This window comes from Vulpes lagopus, chromosome 10 (assembly GCF_018345385.1).
Source record: "Vulpes lagopus strain Blue_001 chromosome 10, ASM1834538v1, whole genome shotgun sequence".
NCBI lineage: Eukaryota > Metazoa > Chordata > Mammalia > Carnivora > Canidae > Vulpes > Vulpes lagopus.
The window spans coordinates 38,788,543-38,803,766 of NC_054833.1; the positions used below are offsets into that span (position 1 = coordinate 38,788,543).

The 15,224-nt window shown below is 48.2% G+C and overlaps 1 protein-coding gene across 2 annotated transcripts in view; it reads right to left on the reverse strand.

The window, feature by feature from the left end:
• The window catches only part of SORL1 (sortilin related receptor 1), a 154,401-nt gene that overhangs the window by 45,993 nt on the left and 93,184 nt on the right, over positions 1–15,224 (reverse strand). For both annotated transcript variants that reach the window (XM_041770729.1, XM_041770730.1), the window contains 4 exons: positions 10,692–10,865; positions 9,055–9,168; positions 4,993–5,115; positions 2,342–2,461 (listed from right to left, as the gene is read on the reverse strand). In XM_041770729.1, the coding sequence (XP_041626663.1) occupies positions 2,342–2,461; positions 4,993–5,115; positions 9,055–9,168; positions 10,692–10,865 (531 nt within the window). The remainder of the gene's footprint in view (positions 1–2,341; positions 2,462–4,992; positions 5,116–9,054; positions 9,169–10,691; positions 10,866–15,224) is intronic.

Genomic DNA, 15,224 nt, shown 5'->3' on the forward strand with positions numbered 1-15,224 from the left:
ATTGAGAGTGACATAAAAACATGTTTGTGTAAATAAAACCTTCAAAGAGTTGACCACTCATGGACTCCTGCTGCAAGAAACAGAGAAAGATATACGTGGAAAGGAGACATCGGGCACAAGAAGCAAAGGTGACTGGTTCCTGAAATATAACAATGATTAATATTAGGAATTTTTTAAATGTACCATGAAAATACTAAGCACGTGTGGAGTCTGTTCTGAAATCCCTGAGAGTCTAGGAGGGCGGAGAGCCACTGTGCGAAGACACATGGGGTGTCTAAGCATAACCCCAGAAAGAGCAGAAATCAAATGTTTACGGTCAAATTGATGCAGGGAGGTAGGGAGAAGGGAATAAAGAAAATTAAGTCCCATGAAAGACAAAAAGCAGGGAGGAGAAGCCCAAAGACTGTGCCCGCAAGCTGAGGCCAAGAGGAAGTCCACCGACCCCGACTGATTGCGGCTTCGCAGACAACTTCGTGTATTAGGTCAGGAAACGGAGGGACACGCCACGCATCCTAATGAGCTCACGGCTGACTGCCAACTATCTTGAGATGACAAGGAAAGAGAATCATCTTTAATAGGTTTGGAAGAACAGTCCCTGGAACAAGGGAGCAGGTGAGGTGTAAGCACTTTACATGTTCCCCAGACAGCCTTGCCAAAAAACAAAACAAAACAACAACAACAACAACAGCAACAAAAAAAACCCAGGAGTCTCAGATGAACCCACCCATAGAAATGAGTTGTTAATTCATCCCAGAGGAGCAGCACATGCTGCTGAAACACAAAATTGACTCATGTGGTTGTGCTAACAAGATGTTCAATCATTTTGCAATTTACAAACTGAAATGCCCAAGTGCACCCCTTTAATTTATTAACCAATTATCCACCCAAGCCCACTGTTTCCAAACAGCATCGTGGCTCCTGGGCTGATGGCAGTTCCTCCGTGGACAGTTTTTTTTCCCTCCCTCTACAGGCCATGCTTGTCTTTGGAGAGAAGCCTTCTCCTGTGTCCTTCCAAGGCACTGAGGTTCCACCAGAAAGGACAAGGGGCAAGTTTCGGGTAAGTTTATAAGGGCAGAGAATCTGGTAACATCGTGGATTATCCTGTGTGATGATATGGCATTTGAGGAGAGCCATCTACTCCTCAGGGTCACCTGAGGTCACTTCGAAACTAAAATGAACGCAGAGAAGCCGTTGTGTAAATTGCCCAATCGACAGAAGCTCCCTGAACACATCCTCTCCAGTCGCTGGGCAATGGGAAAATACAAAGGTCATTTCTGCCCTTCAGGAACTAGATCTAAACTAAAAACCTAACAGTTACTTCGATTTAGGTTCGGGATAGGAGAGTGTAGCCTTCTTTTTATTTGCTTCCGCAAATCAGTAGGCATTGCTCTGAGCTCCCAGTGCTGGGCACTGTAGGAACAGGTGGGTACATGGATGGGGTGAGGAGGATTAAGACAGGGGACTTGGAAGGCCCGCCCCAAGATTAGTGATCCACACCACGTGAATGACAAGTTCATGCAGTACCAATGAATTGCAACACAAAGCCCAGAAGCAGATCTGCCCCTACCACAAAATGTTTACATGAAATAACCCTCACCCCATCACTGGATTTAAGATAGAACTGAATGATCATTTGGAGAGGGTGCAGAGAAAATGTACTTTTCAGGTAGTGGGATCAGTTTTTATTCCTCCACGGTTTCCCTAAATCCTTGCTCTCCCAATTCCAGCATACTGTAAAATGGGTCTCATTTATTCACTCTTTCATTTATTCCTTCATAGAAGTAACGTGATGAACACGAGTGAACATTATTCTCATCACCCATGAGAATAATGACATTACCTCCACCTCATACCACCACGTCTTCCTCTCCTATTCTCACGCTGTTTCCAACATTCTTTTTCATGCAATCTGACCCCAAACGGGTATAAGCACCGTTCAGGTTTTCACTGTTTGGGGAACTCTCTGATGCTCCCTTCAAAAGCATGAGTTAGTTCAGCGCTGCTCAATGTGTGGTCCCCAGACCAGGGGCCAGTCTATAAACTGGTGTGACTGGTCCTGAAGAAATAAGCTTGAGCCAGATTGCAAAATCGACCATATCGCTCAGGGACACTTGTTTAGGTAATGCTTTTTTGCACAGCAAGACCTTCTCAATGAAGAAAGCAGGGTGTCCATTTCCCTTTTAGCGCAAGCTCAGCAGAGTCCAGCTCTCTGAGAAGCATGCAACTAGCTGATGCCTAAGGTCCATTTCTTAGAATCTAGAGCCTACCATCGTGGAGGGTTGCAGAGCTAACCAGCACACACACAGACAGGTGCTGTCAACGGAGAGCACGGAACACTGACCAGTACAGTTGGCTTCATCGGACCAGTCCCTGCAGTCATTGTCTCCATCACACACCCAGGAGGAGCGGATGCACATGCCAGAGCTGCAGCTGTATTCGTCACTCCGACACTGGTGCATTTCTGCAGGGGAGATCACAAACACAGAGCAGTAGGGACAAACGCTGACTCAGAGATCCATCTCGGATGGAGCTCAGGCGTCAGCACTCCTGAGGGCTAGAGTAGCACCCATTACCCAAATTATCACTGATTATCCAGGTACAGTATGGACTTAGCTGGGGAATGCCAGCTAACCAAGGATGGACTCCAGGTGTGCTGGGATACTGACACTTTCACATTCTATTTTTAAAGATTTTATTTATTTGTTTGTTTGTTTATTTATTTATTTTAGAGAGAGAGAGAGAAAGAGAGAGAAACAGTGCACACATGCATAAGCAGGGAGAAGAAAAATCTCAAGCCAACTCTACACTGAATGTTGAGCCTGATGCAAGGCTTGATCCCAGGACCCCGAGATCATGACCTGAGCTGAAATCAACAGTCAGACACTTAACCAACTGAGCCATCCAGACACCCCTGACACCCTGACATCCTTGCCCCTCGTAACCCCTAGGCCCAGAAGAGCTTTATCCATTTACCTTGGGGCACTTAACAAATATTATCTATGCTTGTTACAATGAGAAGTTTAGGAGGCAATGCTCTAATTACCCAGAAAGTAGAATCCTAAGAATTCTCAAGAAACAGAAGCCTTCTAGAGATGGAGTCCGTGGTTCAGAAAAGGGGATAATGAGAACTCTGAGCAAGCTAACTAGTACGAGATGCTCAGATCGGAGATGATGAGATTAGTGCTGAGCTCCCAACATAGAGAAAACCGGGGACCTTCCATGGGCAGAGCTCCAGGGACGTCGGCTGATGGGCTGTCTCTAGAAGGGTGGGGTCCTGAGGCAAGGGAACCCATGCAGCCTGACCAAGACTTGCAAGCAGGCTACCCCAGTGACCTCTTTTACAGACCCTGGGAATGTCATTTAAAACAGAGCTTTCAATGGGAATTTTAAAGAATCTAGGGAAACAAGGGGAGCCAAGCCTGGGGCCCAGGGTGGCTGCCTGAGTTGTGTCATTCAGGAGACAAGTTGGTGGTGAAGCTGGAGATTCAGATATTTATGAGGAAACAGTCTGGAGACTTATGAAGAGGACCCGGCCCTGCAGCTATCAGGGACTGGGACCGTGGCAAGGATTCAGGCGACACTAACAGGCCATAAGTGGGGAACCCAACATGTGCCCAACAGGTGAGCAAGATGACATCACTGGAGTCTACTTCCTACTAAGCTGTGCCCTTTGACCCCGTGCAGACGCTAAAGAAAGAATGGACAGCACTGAACCCAAAAGACTGCTTTTTGGAATTTCCTATTTTTACCAAGATGAGGGAAAATGATGTGACCCCCTCCTCCCACACACACCAGATTCCTCCAAGAGCCAGCCTAGGAGCATTTCCCTGGCTCCCCTTATGTAAGCCCCTGGGGTCAGCTGCTGGTGAAAAAGCAGGCCCTGTCTGTAAGCACATGCGAGGCTAGACTGGACCTGCCCCGTGGGTGGCTAGGGAGAGCCACCAACTCTTCACGCTGTCTGGGCCAGCGTCTGGCCTCTGTTCTCACTTCCCCTTTAGTCAGGATCCCTCCAGTCTGGTGCACTCCATGTACCACATAACATTTCCTCCTTGGAAGGTCAGCAACGCTGAGTTTGGTACCAGAGCCATTCACGGAGACAGGCCGCCCGAACCAGGCAGGGCTGGGCTGTGCAGCGAGGCTGGGAAACACGGCTCCGGGTCCCTATCCTGACACAAACTAACAGTGTCACCTTGAAGAAGTCCTCTCAGTCATTTAGTCAGAAATTAAAAAAGACTGAAACAGAGAGCCCCTATCACTCTTGGCAATTCCAATGCACTATTTTCCTAAATGTAAAAATTTCCATTCAGAAAACAGATGTTCGAACAACATTTGTACCATCTGCTGGCTTCCAACAGAGTTTACTGAATTAGTTGGTTTAAAAAAAAAAAAAAAAAGCTGTTCACAAAGGTAGAGATCTAGTCTCATAGTCTCATAGTCGCCCAGATGTGTGGGCCAATTCTGTTCCACATATAGCTTTTAATAACCACCTAAATTCAGTTACAAATCTTCCTTACTATCACACTCATGCTTACGGCATCTCTGCAAGGGAAAGCAGGGTCCGTGATCTTTCGAATGAATCATTCCTACCAAGGGGGCAGAGACGGTCATATGGCTGGATATCAGAAACCCCGATGGGGGCGCCTGGGGGGCTCAGTCAGTTAAGCGTCTGATTCTTGGTTTCAGCTCAGGTCATGCATGATCTCGGTCCTGGGATGGAGCCCAGCTTTGGGCTCTGTACTCAGTGAGGAGCCTTCCTGGGATTCTTGAATGCTCTCTCCCTCTGACCTTCCCTCTCTACTCCATCCTCCCTCCCCTGCACCCCACATGTGTGGTCTCTCTCTCAAAAAAAAAAAAGAAAAAGAAAAAGAAAAAAGAAAGAAAGAAAACCCTGAGATGCTTTCAGGAATCCTCCATCTGCAACCCACGGCAGCTCAGTGAGTAAAGGCATTGCCCCGCTCAGGAATGGGGTCCCTGGACATCACGTCCCCTTACCACAGTGACTTTCATCGCTGTTGTCTCCACAGTCATCCTCCAGGTCACATTTGTAGGAGAGAGGGATGCAGGTCCCAGACTCCTGGCAGCGGAACTGCGTGTCCAGATCACAAATGGTAGTAGCTAAAACGGGAGAGACCATATACTCATGAGGAACAATTAATCCCCCCGCCTTACCCTAAATACAAACATCCCCATGGAGAAGGAACTAAAACAGAGTAGCAGCAGATTTTAATTGCAGCAACAGAGACAAATATATATATATATATAAATCACATGAGAACCTGACATTTACAACCAAGGGCAAGAAGAGCCTATCTTTCCGTGGACGGCTTCCAGATGGGCACCGGGCTGGGAGGGTGACATACTGCCGTCCAGCTGGGAGAGATGGGCTGGATCACCTCCTACGACATCCCCCCAACCCCCCAGGCCTGAAGGTGTATTTCTAAGTACTCGGCAGAGACACCTTCATTTAGACAATGATGACTAAAAAGCCCAATCTTACAGGAGAAGCAGGCACCTCCCCATATCAATGACACAAGGAGTGTCAGGGAAGAATTTTATAGCAGGCACGTGGGTCTTGTCATCAGGTAGGACTGGGTTCCAGATCCTGGCTCTGCCTCTGCCTCAAGCAATTAACTTTAACCTCCTTGAGCCCATTTCCTACATGGCAGGAGGAGGATAAGGTAACGTGGCCAAGTGCTGTGATGACATAGACTAGATACAGATCTCAAGTCTCTAAGTTACATAACCTAACTGATCCGTGCCTCCGTTTGCTCTATCATAAAACAGAGATAATATAGCACCTACCCTGAGGCAGTATTATGAAAGGAAATAAGCAAACTGGTTTGGGACCAGAGCCCGGTGGGTAGGCTGCAAAGCAGAACAGGCTTCAAACAAATGTCACATCTCTTCCTTGTCCTTCCTCTGCCCTCCTGCACCAGGATGGGTACAGAAGTAGATTCTTCTCCCTCTTCTAACTAAAATTATCTGGGAGTGAGCACAGTCCCTAGAGCCCAGCAAGAGACCCTCCAGGCAAGGCTTTGGGAAGGAAGGCTGCGCTCAGGAGCCGCTGACACAGCAGGTATGATGTGACACAAGAGGATCCTGGGGTGGGGGGGGGGGGGGGCCGTGCCGGGAATTGAAAAGCCAAGGACAACACTACAGTTAGACATCCCAGTGGCATTTATTTGAGGCTCCGTTTCTTCACTGTAATCGAGCTCATGGTGGGAGGCAGAGGATGAAGGCAAAAATGACAAGGCTGCAGGGCATTCACGTCAAAACCCGGAGAGCCTGACAACTACCCAGCACAGGAGTCTGTGCAAGGGACAGAGATGTGCTGACAACAGCCCTCCCCGGCTCCCTGGTCACCACTGCCCACCCCACCCCCCATCTTCCCCAGCAGCTGATGGGATGCTGTGCTGAACTTCCCAGACAGCAGTGGCCAGCCACAGCCTGGGCCTTTCCTGCAGCCCTGCCCATGGACGAGGAGCCATCAGATAAGCATGGCTCTCCTCCTCCTTCTCCTCCTCGATAAGGGAACCGCTGGCACAGGCACAGACAAGCACCACCCTCCAGGTTCCCAGGCTCCACATTTTAACACCCCCGCACCCCTCCTCATCGCCTCTCCTGGGCCAATTGGAATGAATGGAGACAGAGCAGAGCAGGGCAGCGAGCAAGTCTCACGGTCCCGGGAAGGTCAATCCCAGCCGAAGCTGACACCAAACCACGAGGCGGTCAGAGCCAACAGCATACTTGACCCTGTGAGGCCGGCGCGGAGCTCGGGGGCTGAAGCAATGGGGGTGGGAGGGATGGAGGGAGGTCCCTCTCTCAGGACACTCAACCAATACAAGATCCCAGCTTGTCATCTAGTGGAAACCAAAGCCCCGGGTGGAATCCCCATCTATCATACCCAAGGTCATCTAGTTTAGATCTTTGCTTCCACTGAGCCTAATCATGTCTGGGCAATCTTCGTGCAATGTGTTAATTCTAAGAAGCATCTCCTCCCTGCACCCCCCCCATATGTAATAAAGTCCTTCCCAGGCTCGGTTCCAATGTTGTTAATATTTTTTTTTAAGGAGCTTTGGCTCTTCCCCCACAAATACCACCTCTTCCTGAGACTCTGGTAGGCAGAGAAGGTGTTATCACTGTCCTTTTCACAGAAAAGAAAAAAAAAAAAAAAAACGCACAGACAGCCTAATGCTTTCCCCAGATCGGCCATTCAGTGAGCTCTTCTCCCTGGGTGTGAATGGCATCCATTGAAACCAAGGAAAAATGACTAAGAAAAGGTTTGTTAAATAACTTCCTAAGAGCCAGCAAGGACAGCGCATAGTTTTGCTGGGCCCAGATGACTTCAGTGAGTTGAGTGCCTCTAAGGTTGCTTTCTGGCTGGGGTGGCGTGGGAACCTGCGACAGGCTCCACAGATGGCTGGCAAAACATGTCCACCATGGAGCCAGGAATCACCCACTAACCTGTTCTTATAGCACAAAATGGCAAGTGAGCTTCTGGATTTCCAGTGGGAAAATATTTGCAAGAGAAGTCTTCACACTGGCTTCTGGCTTCCCTGCTTCTGGTCTTCCTCCCAGCCAGTGCCTTCTGCCCACTGCTTCTCTTTCCAAAGGCAAAATTCTTATCATGTTATTTCAGTGGTTCTCAACTGCTCTTCTGAAGAAAGTCCCCAGGCCCCTGCTGCTGGGGGCACCATAACTAGCCCAACGTCCCCTTGCCCCACTGCTCCCGTTCATATTATTGATGACTCACACCAGTTTCTTAACTGTGCCACATACACCCTCACCTCTGGGCTTTCATACCTGCTGTTCTCTTGCTGACAATCATGCTCCCTCCACCTCTGCTTGCTTCACCTCTACTCACCCTTCAGGGCTCTCCATAAATGCCTACCACTCACCCTTCAGCGCTCTCCATAAATGCCTACCCAAGTTTGATTTGTGTGCTCTTCCTATATGGATATGGCGCTCCCCCATTCTCACGCTCACTGGCTCTACTGTAACCGCCTCTCTACTCTTCCAACTCCTCTCTGGACTGCAGACTCCATGTCATTCCCAAGCCAAACACAAAGCCTAGAACAAAGGAGTTCTCAACAAATACTTGCTGAATGAATGTATGAATGTATTACTCAGTGTCAGAGGGCAAAGCATCTCATTAGAAGTTAACGTCTAGGGCAGCCCGGGTGGCGCAGCGGTTTAGTGCCACCTTCAGCCCAGGGTGTGATCCTGGAGACGCGGGATCGAGTCCCACGTCAGGCTCCCTGAATGGACCCTGCTTCTCCCTCTGCCTGTGTCTCTGCCTCTCTCTCTCTCTCTCTCTGTGTGTGTGTGTGTGTGTCTCATAAATAAATAAAAAACAAATCTTGAAAAGAAAAAAGAAGTTAATGTCGAGACTATTAAAAATTAAAATCTTGCCATAAATAAATTACTCATTATAAGTACTTACTTGTCCTTAAACCCTGCTGAACAGAATCGTGCTTTAGGAGTTACCCTTAGAAAGTTTACAGTCCAAAGATGATGTTTCCATGCACACATATCAACATCCCCACATTTCAAGCCAACCAGGCATCATCAATCAGTTAGAACGATCTCTCTGGAGCCTGGCCGGCAGCCAATATCCACTGACTGGATGGCATACAAAGCAAAACCTGTTTCCCATCTCTGAAAAGGCTGAACACTGAATTAGCAGATCAAGGGATGTCACCTGGTCACCAGCTTTATCACAGTGGTAGGGCCACAACGAGAGCCCAGACGGCCCGACTCCCCAGTCAGCTCAGTTTCAGCCAGGCAGGCCCCAACTGGTAAACCCTTTGTTAACGAGCAGTTCCCTGACTTGTGGGGCTTGGTTTTAAATTAAATAACCACCTATATCTAAGTGCCTCTGTTCTCCAAGCCCCATCAGCTCACACTGGGGTCACCCACCATGGCGGGCCACCAGCCAACACCTTGGCAGCAGGAGCCCCCTTCCTCCCGGCCCCCCGGGCACAGCTGGCCAGACCTCCGAATAACGGTAAGTGTGCAACATCCCGAAAGCCCGGCCGAGCAGGGAAGACTCACGGCAGTTTCTCTCGTCGCTCATGTCACCACAGTCATTGTCAAAGTCACACCACCAGATGCTGTTGATACAGTTCCCGTTGCTGCAGCGATACTGGTTGCGGAGACAGGTGTTCTCTGGCCAGCGTGGGTGGGCAGAGGGGGAAACGAGACGAATATTATTATTACTGCTGGACCACAAGACTCTCACTTTTGAGTTTCCATTTCTCTTCCTCAAATAACATGCCTTAAATGGTAAAGAGGAAGAGCGATGCCAAGCTCACCTGCGTGCAGGAGCATACAACACAGGCCTCCCTCTTTCCTCTTTTAATTACAATTAATGAGGGGTTGGAGGTGGTTATAACGATGAAAAAGGATGGAGATGGTGTCAGTTGGGTCTAATGGGTAGACACCAAACACCGACGTTATAAGATACTAATTATACAAGGAACTGTTTGAGGGGCCGTGTCTACACAATACGAAAACATACGTGTTCAATATATTTGTACCTGTGTGTGTTTTATACATATAGCCATATATATCCACTTTTTCAGCTAAGTAAGTTCCAAAGGATACATAATACTCCTAGGACTTTTTCTACCCACAATGCAAAGGAAAAAAAAATGCTTTGTTCAGTAAACCGAGTCAAGAACACATGATGGCTGGCCTCTTTGTTTTGATCACCAAAAGCATTCCAAAGGAAAATATTAAAAAGTCTTTGTCTAACTTAAGTGTTCACTCTCTTTGTCTCTAAGCAGCTGTAAGATGTCTGGAGCCTGAGAGAATCTCCAGTGTCTAAGGGAAGGGTTATCCTTTCTCCATTTGTATTTCTTATGGAAAAGAAACCACGGGGGTCCTCTGTGTGCTCTCCTGCTCAGGACGGAGAGGTTTCTGCAAGGAGAGAGGCTGTGATTATGAAGCCAATACAATCTAAAGAATAAAAAAAAAAAGCAGGGATGTGGGTGCTTCCTGGAGGGGCTCCCCCCTTCACCTCACTGACAGTCAGGTGAGGCTGGGACTGGGGACGTGGTTGGGGCACAAATCAGAGAGGAAAGAAAGATCAAGACAGGTTTTAAGAGGAAAAATTTCAGAATCTATGTCTTTAAATTCAAAGAAAGAGTGGATGACACTGCTTTAGCCACTTGGTCACAGTGAAGAGGAGAGCCTCGGAGCCTGCAACATCGTTTTGAACGTTCTGGACATTTCTGGACTGGCGGGGGGTGGGAGCATCAGGGGAGAACTGCTGGTGAGCCTGGGTGGTGAGCAGTGAAGGAATCCAGTCCCTTCTCCAAGTCAGGTTTGGTCCAAACTTATAGGAAGCAGGTGAAGCTGAGAACCCAGATGTGGGGGATGGGTAAGGAGAGGCAGACACAGAAAGAGACGAAAAGGGGAGATCGAGGAAGGCCTGTGTTGTCTGACATTAAACCAAAAGCCCAGCTCTCCTGTTTAAATAAACTGCACAGGCCTGTTCCTGATGAGGACTACAGGAGCACAGGCCTCAGAGCCTGGGCCAGGATGTCACCAAGTACTGGTGGATTTTAGGTTGATCTAGAGCATTCCATGTCACCCAAACACATGGGGAACAGAGAGCATGGGGAGAGGGGATGGAAGAAGAAGGGAAGGGGGCCTGTGGTGAAAAAGACGATGGGGATGGGACGCACCTTCTTTGATGCAGGTATGGTTCTCCTGCTGGTAGCCCCGGGGGCACTCACACATCAGGTCACCAGATGGCAGAATGCTGCTGGCCACGCCATCTGGACACCGGCAGCTCTTACTGTTGTTGGCCTTGGGCAGACACAGCAGGCTGCAGGGCCTGGGCACGCAGGCATTGCTTCCTGGGGAGGAGACAAATACGGCCACGTCCGGGTGAGTCCACACCAAGGAGACCCCGAACCGGGGCCTGAGATTCAAGACCACCTCCTAATCTTCAGAAACGACGGCGTGAAGCTCGGAGAGAGAAACACGGGGTGGCGGGCGCTGCACTGTGCCACCTCTCTCTGCTCAGAGCCCTGAGTGAGACCACGATACGGGGGGGGGGGGGGGGCTTCATCAGATGGCCCTGGAACCAGGCCAGGTATTGGCCCTTCCTCCTTGGGGACTTGGAACTGGGCTCCAAAACCTGTGCAGGTCAGAGCTGGGCAGAAACAAACTCCAGAGGGTGAGTCGGGAGGATACAGCAGACATCTGGAGCGGAGGAAAGGACAAGACCAGGGTCCCGGGGGGAAAGGGACAGAGAGCCAGAGAAGGGGCGGCCTGGCCATTCCCGGCACCAGTCTCCATCAGGCTCGCCTATGTTTTCCATCTCTGAGTTCCTCACAGTCTCCCTTTATGCTTTTATTAGCTCTTTTTACTTGAGTTAGCGTGAGTGGGTTTCTGCTCCTATGACCCAAAAGCCCTTCATTAAAACCACACACCTGAATAATGCCGGGGCCGGATAAACATCCCGGGCTCTGTGGGCCACGTGCAGATGCCGAGCTGAACAAGGACCCAACCACAGGGCCCTCCCTGGCCTCGGCACTACCTGTCCTGTCCTGCGATAAACCCACATAAGGACTAGTAAATATGGGCCTGTCCCTTTCTCCAATCTTGTCTTGGGTTCGGCTTTCCAAAGAGAGGGCCAGATAAAAGTCCATAAAATCCTTCACTGTACTCTGGAGGGAGAACCTTTGTGGGTGAAGGGTGATGGAAAAGGTATTTTCTTATGCCCCACATCTTTCCAAGGAGGAGGGGAGAGGATGCATAAAGCACTTCGTAACAGCTAGAAATACAACTATCAAGCAACATAAAAGCCACATAAATTACGAAATGTGTGCTCGTTCTTTTGGCTGTGACTACTCATCATCAAAATTGAGGAAAATAAATACAAATGCTTTGATAAAAACTCAGCCGATGGTGGTTCTTCAGTGGTGCCATCTCACGGCATCTCCACTGCCCAGAATCCCATCCAAGCAATCTGTTTCCATCCAGCCAAGATTTTTGCTATGTCATGCCTATACCGGCCTGCTGGTGGGAAAACAGGGTTCATTAGCAACCATCAGTATTGATGCAACCATCAGCTACTACCCTCAGTAGCTTTAGATGCATTGGTACTTCATCAGTATTTAACTGGCATACATATATGCCCCTTGGCAGGGGCATCTGGGTGGCTCAGTTGGTGAAGCATCTAACTCTTGATTTCAAGCCCAGGTTGTGATATAAGGATCATAAGATGGAGCCCCGCGTCGGGCTCCATTCTCAGCGCAAAGTCTGCTTGGGATTCTCTCTCCCTCTGCCCCTCTTCCAGCTCGCTTGTGTGGATGCTCGTGCACTCTCTCTCTTTAAAATAAATAAAATATTAAAAAAAATAAAAATAAAAATTGCAATGACATAGCAGCAAGTGTTCCTTTGATGCTAAGGACCTGAGAGCATGAAGCATTACGAACAGAGGAAGTACACACACCCACAGAGGAGAATCCATACGATGAAACATTCCAAAGGATTCTACAAATAATTCAATCCAACTCTGAAGGTAGCATTACCATAGTAGAATAACCAGCTGACGGAAGCAGAAATGCCAGAAATCAATTCACCCCTATCTGTTCCATGGGTAGAGATTGGTCCTTTTTTGAAAGACATATGCCCTAGGCTACAGGGAGGAACACAGAGCTGCCGCTAATGAAAAACAACGCCAAGAGGATCTGGAACATGTTCTTTGTATTCAAAGGATAACATATCACTTAATGTTCCAAGAAATTGAACAAGAACAGAATATTTGAATAATACTCAATGACGGGATGATAATTCCATGTGGGCTAGGCCTGGTAAAATAACATGACTAACATTTTCACATATGGAGCAAATGTTCCTACCCAAAGAAGCGAGAGCCAGGGATCTGGAACCCAAAATGAGGTGCAGTATTTCAGGAAGCTGGTCTAGACAGAGATGTATATAGTCTGAGAGGCAGTATCCAAGGGCAAACCCCAAACTAGGCAGATTGAGTCACTGACCCCAAGAGGTAGGCAGGTGCATGTGGGGTGCTACAAAGCCACAGTACGTCACAGAGAACCTGGGAGAGCTTGGAAGGAGCATTTAGCAGAATTTCACCAGACTCTTTATAAAGGATGCTGCAGTCTCGTGTAGGTAAGGCAGGCAGATGTGAAGAGTGGACAAATGACAGTCATCACCTCCAAAGATGTCCCATTTAAAGATCAAACAGCTGCACGGTGTCTTCATTGGGCAGATTCAGAAACACATTCAGATTTCCTCTTTGGAAGATTCCTCCAGAACCAGCTGAAGAGCCAGAAATGCTATTATCTTGCTTAATTATCTACATGCTTGACAATTTTCAAAATCAAATCCACCCCACAGGATAAGTATTTGCCTTCGTTGTAGATATTTAAAAGCTTTAGCTTACTGCAGACTCTGAAGGACAATCCCCAGAGCTCCAAAATATTTTAATCCATTGCAACCCCAAGTGGATAAATCATCAGCCATGCAAAATAAGCTCTTCAAAGAAAAAGCACTCTTGATGAAGAATAAATCCCAGTAACACTACATAAAAATCAACCAGACATATAGATTAAGACAGGCGTCTGTTCTTATAACCAAATAACTGCAACGGACATATGTTCCAAATGAACAAAACTGTTATCACAAACAAAAGAATCGATCAACATCTAGTACTTCTGTATCACTGTCACACACCAGGGCAGTGCTATGCCAACAACAGATGACAAAGGGAGCAGAGCCTGTTTCGTGGAAGTCAATATGGCCATGGTTCAAATTCTTACCACTTTCTAAACATCCGCTGTAGAAACACAAACCTGACTTTCACGTCCTCATCTAGAAAATGGAAATATGAACAGTACACATGGATTTTGCAAAGGTTAACTGAGGTTATCCAAGCCCACAAAGCACATCGGTGTGGTGCTTGCGACACAGTAATCCCTTAATAAATACAGGTTTTATTTGTATTATTACCTTACACTTGGTGAACGGGCAGTCCTATATGTGTTAGGAGCAGATGCCAAAAATAATAATTGACTGGCATCAGGCTTGGCCGATAGGCATCATGAATTTGTAAAACAGAGTCCCAAAAGAGCAAGCAGGTTACAGCAAACAAGTTCAAGGCCAAGAAGTACCTGCAGCATACAGGTGGTGCTAGCAACCAGATGCCATTTCAAAAGTGTTCAGTTAACCCAACCTTGCTCATCTGAGAGGTCACAGACTTGCTTCTCTGGCCCTGCATCTGTGGGTGGGAGCTCAGCTGCAAGGATCCTGCTCACACAAAGGAGAAAAAGAGAATCCCAAAGGCCAATGGAGGAACGGAGGAAGGAGCAAAGAGAGAGCTGTGGCTGGAGGTGATGCTACACAGTCCTGGATCTCTGTTCTACCCACCGGCACACGTCTCCTCCATCCAGACCCCAACCAGACTCCCAGAATTACTTCGGATGGTTTAAGTGAAGGTGACTCTTTTGATGCATGAAGGAGACTACATGTGCACGTGCTGCTTAGACCACAGACTATCCCTCCTACTGCTCCCCAGGACCCAGCTGTGACTGGACATCAGCTAGAATGGAGCAGGTGACCAGACAAGACTGGAGAGGGGGAGACCAAGGATCACTGGGCCACCTGAACTTGGTGTTTCAGGAATTGTCAGGTGCTCACCACACACATGCTTATAAGCACTTGTCAAAAGGAAGACCTACTTTCTGGACTGAGTGCTAACTCAAAGAAATGCTGATGATTCAACTCGGCTTGCTAGGGACACCCATCAGCAGGGCTGGGGGTCCTCCATCAAACAAAGGCCCTGACTCTCAGCCCCTGGACATGTGAAGCAGGAGTCCTTCATCTCCCTATTTTATTTTTTTTTTAAGATTTTATTTATTTATTCATGAGAGACACAGAGAGAGAGGCAGAGACATAGGCAGAGAGAGAAGCAGACACTCTATGGGGAGCCTGATGCAGGACTCGATCCCAGGACCCTGGGATCACACCCTGAGCTGAAGGTAAATGCTCAACCCTTTGAGCCACCCAGGGGCGCCCTCCCTATTTTAAAACAGGCATCTCCTCTAAGAAGAATGTGACTCCTTGGTTTAGTGGCAGAGCTGGAAGAAAAGCCCAGCTCCTAAACTAGCGAGGGACCTTTGAGAGAGCTAATTCACCTCTGAGATGCCGTTCCTTAATCTATGAACCACAGATCATAATGCCAGCCC